At 50.0% G+C, this 14,039-nt stretch overlaps 1 protein-coding gene across 1 annotated transcript; it reads right to left on the reverse strand.

The window, feature by feature from the left end:
- Positions 1-11,335: 11,335 nt before the first annotated feature.
- men1 (multiple endocrine neoplasia I) lies at positions 11,336-13,796 on the reverse strand. Its single transcript, XM_042346419.1, has 3 exons — positions 13,772-13,796; positions 12,899-13,627; positions 11,336-11,430 (listed from the first exon to the last, which is right to left on the reverse strand). Exons 1-3 carry the CDS (start codon positions 13,794-13,796, stop codon positions 11,336-11,338), a joined length of 849 nt encoding a protein of 282 aa, XP_042202353.1.
- Positions 13,797-14,039: the final 243 nt, after the last annotated feature.

The raw sequence follows: 14,039 nt of genomic DNA on the forward strand, positions 1-14,039 counted from the left end.
TACAACACGACGTGTGCCATGACATCAGCATACAGATGCAAAATTATCCCGAAGTAGCCCCATGATCGAGGAATCGTCAGCGGGACGTTCTGAGAATATAGTTTACGTAAATGGTTGCCCCGTTGCCAGTAAGTAGTTACTTTAATCATGGCCTGTGGTGGTAATCTAGAAGAATGACAAGTTCGGCAGGACCTGATGGCTTGTGGAGCTCTAATAGGCCTAGACGTATCACCTATGGAAGTGAAGACACAAGGGAGAGTGAAGTCGGTGACATAAAGCGTTAACCAACAGAACGGCGGCGGGTAGGCCATTTTGGACGATAACTTTGGTGTTATGTGTGCAAAGGTAGAGTGCCTCTCCAGGCAACTTTACCTAACCGATGTTTAGAATTCTCCTCCCCCGGGGCTGAGTCTTAAATTTGAACCCACCGTATGCGCCGCTGATGGCACAAGGCGGCCGTTTTTAATGGTAATGATCCTTGGTTTTTCTCTTCAATCACACTAAAAGTGGCAATATCGCCAGTAAATATAGCATTTACAAAGACTGGACCGGCTCGGACGAAAGGCTGCCGAGGATCATTGGCCAGAACGATTACTACGGGCTCTGGGCCCTCGTTTACTTACTTCACGCTAGCCTACAGCGCTGAGTGTGTATAGGTGAACTATCGGCCTTCGCAATGATCCGCATTTGATGGCTATTTCGTAACGTTTACTGTTGTGCGAAACTTTAAACGCCGTGGTGCAGGCGCTTGAATGTTCAATTACTTGCTTTCGCTCGACAGTGAAACTAATCACCGAGTGACCATCTAAAAGATTGGTGTGAACCCTCCGAGATCTAAGCATGGGTTCGTACGTCCACTGAGAGAATGCGCCGCGAGGCGACAGTTGACACCGGCCATGAGTCTAACAATCGTAGTGGACTCCTCTAACCGCATCAGTCCACTTAGGGGTGAATAGTCCCACCTCCAGCTGAAAAATATCATACGTGCCGAAACTAAGGAGTTTCCCATAGATAAAGGGTATTGCTGCCATGTCAGTTCCCGCGGAGCGCTTGGGGAGATGTAGTTCGCATCTACTTACAACTCAGAAGGGCCGCGATTCGCCTACCAATTTGAGTACGCCACTGAATTTATTGGCGTAGGAATTTCTCTGCGCACGCTAAAGTGAGCCTGTACAAACTATACTTCGGGTAGGTTACGACGGGAAATTAAGTTAGATCCGGGAGATAGTTCTGACGAGAACCCTGTATCTTGATTGTGATGCGGGTCCGATCCCCGATTACACTCGCAGGGTGGAAGGACACATTGTATAATAGTGTAAAGTTATAAGTCGTCACATCATAGTCCGATCTCCGCGCCTTAGGCGCTCAGTGGTTTTCAGCATTGATTAGAGAGTAAGACGGGTCTTTCTATAGGTACCCGTAGAGTTTGTAAAATGACAATGGTCTCGTGTCGTTGCCACCTCATACTTCCTGGTGGCTTCGCTTATTGGACGCAGGTAAGTTGCTATAGTGCGATCTCGTAGACGCCTCGATCGCAGCGAAGTGGTCTATACCACACGGCCAATCCAGACTCATCGATCTGGGTATCCCGTAATCATTAGCCTCGAGCGCGCTCGCCGGTTATTAGCGGTGTTGAGCTGGTACGGATTCTGGGGGCCGACGTAATGGGTTCGTATACAGCTGCAATAGTCCTTTCTGTTTGCAGTCTCCACACCTGAGGTATTATTTCCTCACACCTTCCCACGTAAGTGCTAACGTAAATTGATCACCTTCGCATGCCGATGTTTCATAGGAGTCTACTTGAGCTCCAGACTACTTACACTTGTAGTTGGTAGCGACGAATACCTACACGTTACGCTTTGTGGTCGCTGGCTACGTTAACGTGTCAATGCGCGACGGGCACGAGAATTGTCTAGCAGTGCAGGTAGCTTGTTATCTCAAGTGCAAGGAGATCTATAGGAGCACTGCAACCTTCTACTCTGTCGTGCCGCCGGATAGTCAATATCCTACGAGTTTCATAAGTGTCTTTAGGGACAAAGTGGAGATTCATTACTCCCTCTAGTCCAGACCTCCTGATGCATCGGTGGTCGTGCAAAGTTCTTGCAGGTGATTTGCTGCACCATACGCTCAGGGCATATGCTTGATGAACTACTCTAAGTGTCGGCACTTGCAAGGGTGATTATGGCACTCTCTATGTGGGAAGGACGGATCTGCGCAGCCCTCTTTGCTATAGTGTCCATACGATTTGGTAACGCCTTTTTCTATGAGAGCTAACTGGGCCCCATAACTGCAGGTTCTACATACTAGTTTAGAGTTGGACCAGATTACCTACACTTTCGTAAGCACTATGTCTAGCAGTCTGCTTAGGGGCACATTACAATATAAACGATGCGTTTTATGACACACTATAAAGTACCCTACAGCGAGCATCATGCTCATGTGTATTTTAGCGACCAATACTTGTAATCAACGAAAATCTGGGAGAGGTACTGCCAGCGACCATTCCCCCCACCGGGACACTTAGGGTGTGCTGTACACAAGCATGGGCTACGTTACTGAAAGTCCCGTGTGATGGAAATCGAGGCAACATTATAATGGGACAGTATCAGCTGACTTAATTTAGTGGCCGCCGTCGATTATGGTATTAAAGACAGTTAAGTCTAACTGTCAACCGACTAAGGCAAACTACAAAGTAAAGATGAACTCGTTCAGTCTTACGTTCCTCACCAAGGAGCTCTACGGTCTCCCGTAGTATAAGGCTCGCATAAGTTGTTTACTAACGCCTGGTCAGAGGGTAATATTAAGCGCTCTTCGAATAGTATGGAGACTAAATCGGGGTAGCTGGACCATGTAGAAAAATGTACCAAAGTTCGCCCTGCCCGCCGTGGTGCTCAACCGTATAGCAATGGTGGATAGCCGGCGGTACATCGCTCCTCGCAGTCGTCATCTTTAGATACCCCGCGATCTACGGTGCTTCGATAGGATGCGGACTAATCTAGCGAGTACGCAGTCGTAGATGCGCCCGAAATGACTGGCGCTTGGCCTATACCCCATATCGCGTATTGGAAATCTTCGGATTGAAGCTGTACCATGGTGATATCTATGGTCCGGTACAGCATAGCCATCGGTGCAGTCCGGGTCGGTGGACATATCGTTCCCCCTAGACATGCTTAATTGTAACAGAGTCTGGGGCAGATCTCGTGGTGTCCCCCGTGTGCACAGTCATATAATGTAACATGTGGAGATATCACGAGTTTTAGTCCCAAGGTTCGTCAGTACTACCCCTGGATCCGGTATGTGCATATCCTGCAGCGTAACCCCTTTATTCTGGTATCTCCCCCATCCTGGGTTCACCTAGTATTCTCCCTATAAAGTGACAGGGGCCTGGACCTGCAGGGTTCTCGCAGTACTAGGGCACGGCCCGGACTTTGACAACCCGATCGTAAGAGCTGGAGCACTACTATTAAGGTGTGCTCTTTTAATGCCAATTTCTAGGAGGATCGGGGTTATTGATTAGCGGTTAGGACTGCATAATAGTTCGAATAAAGCCCTCCACTTATTGCTGGGGGATTGCGTCGCGGTTCGTGCACGGGGCAAATTGGACGGTCGTCGTCGGATTCACAACTTTTAATTCAGTGAGTTAGTACGAACACGCAATGTTCTAGCCTCACTTAATCACCAGTAAAGATCCGGTACGCCGGCTATCTAATAGTTGGTACCGTATTAGGGGCTTCGGCGCACCTCACGAATACGTGGTTTAGTTTCTGTATATCCGCACCGTCGGCGCACTGACTTCAGAAACCGTACCCGTGCCTACATTCCCTATAGGTGATAAACCGCATAGGATCGATAGGACTGAGCACAGGACTGACGTTGCAATGAATCCGCTGCGTCCTTAGCCTTTTCCCGGGTAAGATCTTGGGCTACCCTGGCCGTTTAGTTCGCTGGGCGTAACAAGATTCCTGCCCACTATGACTTCTCGTCGTAAAATGTGGGAAGAGAAACACCCTCTCAGGCAATGGCGTTTTACGCAGTGGCCTAATACTGTAATCCTCCAAAGTGGCGCTGGTTAGAAGGTGTTCCTCAGTGTACTGATTTCCAATGGCTTAACTCATGCCTACGGCTCCAATAACCTCCCAACGACTACGGCTAAGCTTCAGAAGATCTAACAAATATTACGAGTGGCTAACAGGCCAGGACACGTTCGCAGGAAGGCATCTCGTCATGGGGGAGCCGGGGCACTACGATTACCCAGTAAAAGGTTTTATGTCCTGTAGACTTTCGAGGACCTAATGATAAACGAATCCCTTAATGAATGGCTTGCTACCAATCATTCATTAGAACTAGAGGACCTCCATAGCAGCCGGGAACCCGATGGAAATTGTATGCGAATAGATACACGGGGCTGCCTGAATAAGGATATTTAGACTCTATCATTCGTCTCAGCGGTTACCTACGATTCTCACGCACATTCCGGAGTTAACCGAGCGGCCGGTGATGATTGTGCTCCCTTAGCCTGTGACTTCATACCACTATCGGTGTCTGTTAGGTCCGGCTGCAATCCCCTCGACCACAAACTTGCGGGGGGTCCGCGATAAAGGATTGCCCAAAGTATTCTTTCATCATTATTACGCTGGTTCACATGACGACGCTCTTCTCTCAGCTTGACCAGTGTGCTTTTTTAAGCGTAGGATTTCAGCCCCCCTGGCAAAAGATACCAGCATAGACGTATAGCTGAGCAGCCCCGAACGTGTAATCCGCCCTGGCGTACAAGTGTTACGTTATTTATGCCGGACTAAAAAAATCTCCAACAGATTCCCCCTTACCGGCCAAGATATCTAAAAATTTTCCATTCAGATTTTGACTAATGTCTACAGACAGCGGACTGAGAGATCATTTACCTCAACTCCGGTGTGATATGTCGCTTATGCTAGTAGAATCTCGACGCACGGTACGTCATCAGGGTTGCTGTTGTATGAATATTGAGTAACAAATCTAATCCTCGACTGAGGCAGTGCGAACAGCAATAGCGAGTGCGTTTGCGCTATTCTCTCACTCATTCGGCCAGCACATACCCTGCCCGGTGAATAGCACGTAATAATAAGTACTGGTCGCCGTAGGACAACGACACCATCGTTATCATCCTACTAGGATTGAGGATAAACTCCTTTACCCCGCTAACGAGTGACAACGGGGTTTGCAGAACGAATAAGTGGATTCTGCAAGGATGGTAAAAAGAGTCTGAGTGTTGGAAGCTAGAGAAAACGTGATTCCATCCGGCCTCTGTAGTAGGGGTACCGCCCGGGACTTCTGTCAGGAATTGACACATCATTCGCCATAGGATTTCGCTCCGGGATCTCCATTCTCGCTAATATCCCATCGCTCACTGACTACTAGAAGGATGGTGAGGCCCCCGCGCATACTCACACCAATAATTGGATAAAGTGCATGAATCATCCACCTGCCAACCTTTGACGTCCTGACGCCACTAGGTTCTGGCGACTGCATTCACGGATCATTAGTGGAGTCGGTGAACTTAGCCTGTCGCTCACCTCCTAAAAGTGGGAAACCTAATCTATCAGTACAGCCTGCGTAGCGTAGGTGTGTCGTGCAAAGGAATCTGTCTCTTTATCTACATTTTTAATGATGTTATTGACGGCAACCGAAAGCATTCGCAAGTATTAGTAGTTTCTGAGACGAGTATTGCCCTGGCAGCGGTTGGGTGGCCACAGATATGTCGAAAGTTGGATTTGCCTACACTATGAAGCGTTAATACAACAGATACCACCACTAACTACAGCTTGGGTTCACTATACTGGAGCGTGGGGGTGTTACTGCGAAATTTCAAAATAGGATAATCTGCTTTCGACTTAGTAGAGCCCTGGTTGATCGGAAACTCACTCCTCGGACGGCTCAGAATCGCGACCTAATCGTACGATCCCAGTTTTGGTACCACGTCACCGCATCACCCGCTCATGGACTGAGTCAAAATACTCACTTACCGACATTAACAATTGACAGGATTCACGCGTGAGCTAGTTAAACACCTCGTTATGATAGTGTGGGTACTGCTGCTAGATGAGGGAAGTGACAGCGTACGGAAAAATGGAAGCACGCGGCTCTATACCGCTTTAATAAGTCACTTGTTACGTAGTGTCCCGTACTCGAGATCTGTGTTCCCCCATCAGGTACGGGGTGACGAAGTGCTGTGTTGGTTTGATTCCCTCGGTCGCATTTTACATCTAATGGCGTGATCTAGTAAACTTACGGTGCCTCGAAGGTCCATGAATTTCCTTCCGGCGGGGAGGGGTCTGTGGGTGTACGCATCAACAGACAGGGCAACTCTATCATCTTTATGGAAGGGTAGCGCACTGGATTGTTTGGCCTTGCTCTGGCACATGAGGTAATTATACCTACGTTAACCACGCCCTCCGTACAGCGATTCCACCACCAATTCGCCACGTGGGGTAGGCCGGTTCCTGGAAGGACGGAGAGGGAGCCGCATTTTCTAATTGGCGTTGATACTCTTGGCATCCTACGAGCAGCGCTGGTAGAACGCAGGTGACTCTAGGCAGGGCGTTTGGGGACTGGTTGCTACATCCGCGGCGTGTATCCGCTCAAATCTTAGAGAGTTCTCTGTGTTATAAGTAATACTATATATTCAATCTGAGCTAGAACCATGCCCGGCCCGGCACTACCACAGAAATGGAGGGAGCACTTGGGCTCCGCAACTGCCTAACCGTACAACGACCATATGGAATGCAAAGAACAATATACAACAGTCTCATTGGCAGAATCGCCCTCTGATGGCACTCGAATTGGAGCGCCATCTAAGTAAGTTCCACAAGCTGACAAGGGACATCAGCGACCGCAACGCAAAATAGTGAACTCATGGTATACGTACTTCACCGAAGTATGAAAGGTTAGATGCACCTAGTTCCGGTCTCGATCCCCACCTCCCGTGACATTGGCTCGTCTAGTTCCCGATCTGGCAGGAGGAATTTGCCCACCCTGACATTCAATAGCTACGTGGTTAAGTGCGTTATTTTGACCGGCGATCTTCTCCTTTGATAGGGTAGTTCGGGAACGTGTCGCGGAGGAAACGTGTAGTGGTGGAGTATAGAGAGGACAGAATTGTGCGGGCTTATGTAGAGCTAATCGTTCCTACCATCCTGGAGGACCTCTAGAAAGCCTCACCCACAGCGGTGCCTCGGGAACAGATGGGAACGTATCTGAAGCGGTGCACTATCCGACTCGAGGAGGAGGATACCCTGCTCTTTACACTAATCGCTGTAAACCTTCAGTGGCAATCTCCCGACGCTCTTTACTGAGCGACCAAGCAGAAAATTGGAGCCCTCGATTACAGCCGTATGAAGGAAAACACTAGTGAAGATCCTTTATTGGCGATCTTGTCCACCGGGATGAAGTCTAATCATACTGTTTGTTAAAGCAAGCCCATTAGACATGGGTCTCCAGATGTCTCATATGTCCAGTTAGGCCGTCGCGCCGTGAATGGCGCGGGCCATCCACAAACACTATGAATCGACATACATCGTCTTATCTGCAGTAACAGGCAATCGCTAGACCGTGTGTTGCTCAGTTCGTGTCAAGCAGCGGGGCGACCGAAACTGATGAACTACTAACGTTCTCTGGAGGTGCCATCGCGAACTTATTGCACTGCATCAATGATTAGGTAGTCGAGGGCATGCGGGGGACGGAGCACGTAAACGTGTGCGTGAAAACCTGGGGCCGTTAGCGGAGTGAAGCAAGTCAGCAGAAGTTGTTTGACGCACTGAAGCGTTCGAGGTGGGAGGAGCCTCTTGCACTATGCAAGCATGGCATGTAATGTCCACGCTGTCCTGATCCGTTCATGAAGTGGCCGAACGAAGGTAGATGAACTCTCCGCTGATGCTACTCTGCGGCGTAATCTAACGGAGCGGTCAGATAGTTTTATTCCACCCCTCGATTTACGACCCACCCAGGGTCTCGATAACTAGCATGCGTTATAGCCGGTGTCACGTAAATATACGCTCGTCGACTAAGATCCTTCAACTTTGGCTAAAGAAGGACTAGATCTTTTAGGAGGCCCATATACTACGCCCAAGTGCGCTCTAAGGATTGATCTCATCTTTGAATACACATGACTATGGACAGGCGGCTTCAAATCGTGCCGTGAGTAAATAACACACTCATGACGCCAGCTATGAAAACTCTCAGGGCTCCCCCTACCTGGAGGGGGATAGTCAAACTAGATGAGGCTCAAACTCGGGTAATTCGACCGCCCGAGCACCTCCATTGTTGTCTTTATATTCACTCAATTGTACTGCATATGTGATAAAGCGCTAGCCACGAAAGTTCACGCGCGCCGACCACCTGTACCTCGCTCGCGCGTATATTAGGTCTGGAGTCATCTTTGATTACGAAGTGCGCCGAGGGGCGTTGCGCTGGGCCATGCCAATTCCGTATGTGTTCATCGGGCAATCCAAGGGGTTTATCCGACTTACTGGGTTGATCTTATGGCCGCGCTTGTAGATCATGAGGTGGTTCAATATCGTATTTCTGTTATCCGACGACCCGGGCAATAAGTAACCATGGGCTGCGCCGAAGCCGCAGTGAGCATAAGAGTGTGCATCACTACGATGATTAAAAAGACTACCTTTTACTCGAGTGGCACGACGCTGAGCGGTGCATTTATTTCGACGCCTCAAATTTTGCGGATCCAACGCTACATCCATACAGTCCCTACTATCCCGGACTTCCTCTGCAAGCCTAAGTCGTAGATCGCGGCTAGGATTGCCGACTGATAGGGTAAATTTGTACGATATAGCGGCTGCGGCGACGAGTATAACTGTTAAGCTATAACAGAAAGATTTACCAAATATAAAACGGTTCAGCGGTATGCAATAGTTCTCTGTGCACCCTACGTCACTGCCCGTTTTCTCTGGGCACGAAATTCACATTCCGCAGCATCCGAGGCATGCGATATACAGTAGCCCCGCCACCCATGTCCGGTCTTGCCGAACCCTTTGACGGATCCTGATAGCTTTCAGGTGGTCCGAGTATACCACATCGTGATTGCTTAGGTGCGACAGGGCGACCTTTTGGGCTACCTTATGTCTTTCAAGGTATCGAAAGAAGACTCGAAGAGTAGTACATTCGGCAGAATCCGTACTAACGCTTTATCTAGAGTATCGGTATACGGTTTATTATCATTGATTTCACTGGATATTGTGCGAGTGAATCGCGGATATTGGGTACACAATACGCAACGGGATCTCGTTTAATCATTATCACGTAGCGTGTTAAAAGTGGAGTATAATTATAATCTTCTCCTACGCAAGGTTGACGCGGTAAGGTATCGGATGCGAATCTTTTAAGCCTGCGGAGGATTACCTTATTCACCAAGCATCCTACTTAATATCACTCGCTAAACACGCATAGTAATATACCTTAATTGGCCGCCCCATGAGGGCCCTTCCCAGGTACCACTGCCCCTCGAAGCCGTACATGGTGACAACTGTCTTGTCGTTAAGCGGGTAGAAAGCTCGCAAAAACTCTAATTGTCCATTCGCAGATCGAATGATCAAGTTTAAGAAAGCCTTGGAATAATCTTCCCCTATGCGCAGCGGTTTGTCGGTAAGGGCGGTCGCAACAAGCGGACCAGTGAATGGACTTACTTGGCATGATCATGGAAGACTTCCGACAAATATGCTCGTCTAGAGCGCGGGAGCGAACGAAGTGTCAGTTGCTTGTATCGATACTCCTCATCGCCCCCAGTGCGAATTACCTTAGGAGACAGATAGGACGCCGTAATGCCGAGGGTTACTGCGATGATACGTTCGCGATCGGGTACTGTAATTAGCACTAACAATATTCGCCGATCCATCATTAATGGGTCTATCGATCGCGAATAGTCGACGAGCGCCTCCTGCCTGCAGGTCCTTGTGGCAGCTTGGAGCGTCGATTGGAGGTGTCTTTGACAAGTCGGTCGTTAAAATTCGGGTGGAGGATGGGGGACGCCATGACGACCGCGAATTTAATCGTCTCGAACGACTATGCCGTGACTCTATGACCCCACCTCTACTCAAGTGAAACACTATCTTTATCCACGTGGAGTCGCCAGACATAACAGCATGCTGAGTTATGGTTATAACTCCACAATGGGGGCTGTTTTAATTTTCAAAGTAGTGGTTTTCGCATGCTCTCCTGTTGAGATACTATGCAGAGCAAGTTAAACGCAATCACCTCCCTCTCCTACGAATCTCGATCCTTGGTAAGGCATGAACGGTGTGCACGCTCAACCATTTGGTTACTGTTCTGTTCTTTGTCCGATCGACGCACATTAGTTGGAACTGGGGTTAATACCCAAGGTAGTAACGTAACGCATTAAAGCACTGCCTCCCGCGCTATAGTAGGCATCAACGTCAGGAAGGGCGACGCCTAGCAGCCTTGACGCGTTTTTCGTAGTCACTATCTGATGGGGTAAATAAGTTCATCCGCCCCTCCCTGCGAATACGGATCTTGGTGAATTAAATATATGCCCCACCATGGCGGAGGGTAGTAAGCTAGCTCATAGCTTTTATCCACCACACAAATAAAGTCAGCCCGACGCGGAGTTACTAGTACTAGCAACAGAATTCAGGTGTGTGGGAAAAATTCTCTGCTGCCGGAATACGAACGACCGTGTAGGTGATTGAGGATATTCAAGACCCTGCTAAGCCTACTGGACATGTATCATTGTAGCCCGGCTACAGCAAGACGACGAGGTTTGTACAATACACGAGGGTTGCGTCCCCCTAGGTGACTTCAGGATCGATCCTGGCATAGACGTGATGCCAATGCGTCCGCCCAGGGTGCAGAGAGTGAACGGGCTCAACAGGTCGATCCATATGTTGTTGATAGTGTTTACGCCGTCACTTGTGTATGGTGACCTACGGAGATATTGAAGATCACCTCTTTGTTACATGTGGAGAACTCCTGGTACAATAAATCCCTTCTGGTGGCGGAGAATGTGCTGGTTCTACCGGTTTAACCACCTGGCAGGCCAATCGCCGGTCCAAACGGCTTGTGCTCATAGTACCCCGAAGGGTTCTGGAAGCAAAAGGCGAACGACTTGGTAACGAACGAAGTGTAGACCCATTCCTCGCTATTCATCCCCGGCAGAGCAATGTGCAACAGCTGCGTGGGTCCCTGGAAGACTGCAGTCGTTGGGGCGGGGATTGCTCTCAGTTCGTAGGAACAATAGTAGCGAACACCCTAGGACATTGTCTTTCTGGAGGAGGAGCCAGCCTTAGCAAACCTTCATGCGGTCTATGTTAAGCGATATCAGGAGAAATCACTCTTGGCTGGTCTGGCACGCGGCTGACACGGCGAACGCGACGCCGAACGCATCGAGCTTCGCTCCCGAGAAGTTCACGGGCTTCTCAAAGCCTGCACCGGCACATGGCAGCGGGGGGAAGTGAGGGGAGGTGGCGAATCATCAGTATAGGCATTCACTCATTGCCGGATCATTGTTATGTATTATGCACAATGTCATCACCATCACCCACACAGCATCTTCATTCGTATAGCATTATTAAAAGCGAGCTGGCCACAAACCATAGCTCAATGAAGTGGCTTATCACGTGGAAATGTATAGCAGCCAAATACTCTTAAACGCATGTTTATTGTTTATAAATGTGGAGGGAAAAAACCAGATGATCCGGAGAAAAATCTACGCCTTCACGGGGAGAACACGCAAGCTCCAACTATGCATGTTGAACTTAATGCGCACCGTGTGTAGCCAACCGTGCTAATCGGGGGTGCGAATATAGCATGGTCAGCTAAGGAGGTCAGAGTCGGGATCGAACTCACGACCTCCTGTATACCAGGCGAGGTAGGTAACATCTTCGCCACCAGAACAACCAGCTTTTCACTCATCCTAATCTACGACTCTCCTGAAAGCAGGATCAGCTTCCTTAATGAACTTTCAGACTTTTTTTTCTCTCCAACGTGATCAAACGGTTGGTGCTCACAGACGACTTCAATTGCCCAGGCCTGACCTCAAACTATTGACAGCTGTCTTCGAGGTAACTTTTGCTCATGCCATAATGTGGCAATTACCACCGCTGACCCAATCCGAATATCACCATGAGCACCTCTTCATTTAATCTGATCTTGGCTGTTGACCCTCTCCGATCGGGTCGTTCCAAGTCAGCTATTCTGACCGACCACCTGATCGTCACTTCTCCACAATCCCCCAGACCTCTCGTCATCAAAACTACCCACTACCTGCGCATTCTCAAAGGCATCGAATTTCCCACTCTCATCTCAGGACAGCGTTGACCAAAACTGGCTGGACTCTCAGACCTCGAACCACCCCACGTATCATTGCATGACTCCTGCTGGCTATCCGCTAATTACATCCACGCTGAGGGATTCAGGAGGCGATTGGAACGAACCTACTCCCACAGTGGGCTCACCACCGACTGGACCCGTTGCAAGATAGCCAACAAGCTGGGTCTTGATTCACACACCTCCTGTATCAAAACTCACATCCAAACTGCCTCGGGATGCCCTCGCGACCTCAGGAAAGTCCTCAAAGACCTCCTCCATCCCAGCAGCAGCCTGGTGCCTCAATCACAATGCTTCACAAGCATCGCTGAAGCTCACAGCCTCCTTCAGCACCGACTTCATCAACAAACTTGTCACCTTTAAATTTCGATTTAAAGCTTTCGTGACTGCAGGGATTCATCTTCTTGGTTCTTTCAGTAAAGTCACGTAGAAGGGAAATAATAAAATTAAAACATAATAAAATAATTCTCACGACGTTTCGGCCACAACGCAAGCAGCCGTCCTCAGGTGAAGAACAGGTCTGTCGGGAAGACAGCGTCTGAATGAAACACCCCAGGCTTGTCACCATCATTGCCGAAACCATCAACGCATTCCTCAAACGTCACCCAAACCCATTTTGTGGTTTGGGTGACGTTGGCTACGCACACCCCAGCCCCCATACCGCTGACTCTACCTCCCTCGCGAGCCTTAGCCACTTCACGTGAAGTGTACCTAGCCTGGCGTGAGCGCCGCTGCGACGTCACCGGCACTCTGTGGCTAAACAGCAGCTGCCTTCGTCCTACCGTGAGGTAGCTGTAGAGCGAGTGGATGTGCGCACGGTCCTTGTTGTAGGAGCGGTGCAGCGTGCCCCACACCACGTCCGACACCTTGTTCACGAGCTCGCGGCCCGTGCCGCCACCCGCGCCACGCCGGAACTGCGTCAGGTCGACGGTGCCGAGCACGTGGCTCACGAAGCGGCACCGCAGCGCCTCCACGGGCTGCCAGGGAACGGGCGGGAATGAGCACGCCGCCTCTTCCTCCCCCCTCTCCTCCTCGACCGCCTCTCCCGGCGGTGGGGCGGCGGCTGTTGCTGTTGCGGCGGCAGTGGCACGGGCCGCGACAGCCACCGTGAGCTGGTGTTCGACGTAGCCCAGCACGATGGAGAGGAGCGCGAGGTCGGGCTCGTCCGAGCCGAGCTCGAGCGCGAAGAGGCGCACGACGCTGTCCACGCTGAGCAGTGGGAACAGCCTCCTAGCCTCCTTCATGCCATCGCGGCGCAGGCAGACGGCGCCGCAAGGCACCACACGGAGCAAACCTGCACCGCACAGATCCACAGCGTACCACACAGCACTACAATGCACTACACCACGCCAATCCCTGCACCACACCACCACCACCAAACACACAAAATCACACAGAACCACACCACCCCCATACCACACCGCTCCACACTGCATACCACCCGGCACCACACCGAACCACATTACACCAAGGGTGAACCGGAAGAATGAGAATGGTTCACAGAATCAAACAGACGACCTCCCAATATCCGTATGCTAACCATCACAGCTCTATGGCAGCTCCCTTCATTTCTTAGTTGACAGGTTAACCCGTTGTGTATTGCCAGACACATCGATATATGTATTTGCGAAAAACAAGTGTTTTTTTTAAACACATTCCTGCGGAGGAGGCTGGTAGGAACGTTGGGTTGCTCGGTCAATGGCCAG

This window comes from Callorhinchus milii, unplaced genomic scaffold (assembly GCF_018977255.1).
Source record: "Callorhinchus milii isolate IMCB2004 unplaced genomic scaffold, IMCB_Cmil_1.0 Scaffold754, whole genome shotgun sequence".
NCBI classification, from domain to species: domain Eukaryota; kingdom Metazoa; phylum Chordata; class Chondrichthyes; order Chimaeriformes; family Callorhinchidae; genus Callorhinchus; species Callorhinchus milii.

Bases quoted from the DNA above. Each gene is read 5' to 3' on its own strand.
- men1 (XM_042346419.1), bottom strand. From the start codon at position 13,796: ATGTGGTTCGGTGTGGTGCCGGGTG. The intron at 13,628-13,771 runs GTATGCAGTGTG...TGTGCGGTGCAG, and splicing joins GTTCGGTGTGGTGCCGGGTG to GTTTGCTCCGTGTGGTGCCT. The intron at 11,431-12,898 runs GTGACAAGCCTG...GTGCCGGTGCAG, and splicing joins TGATGGTTTCGGCAATGATG to GCTTTGAGAAGCCCGTGAAC.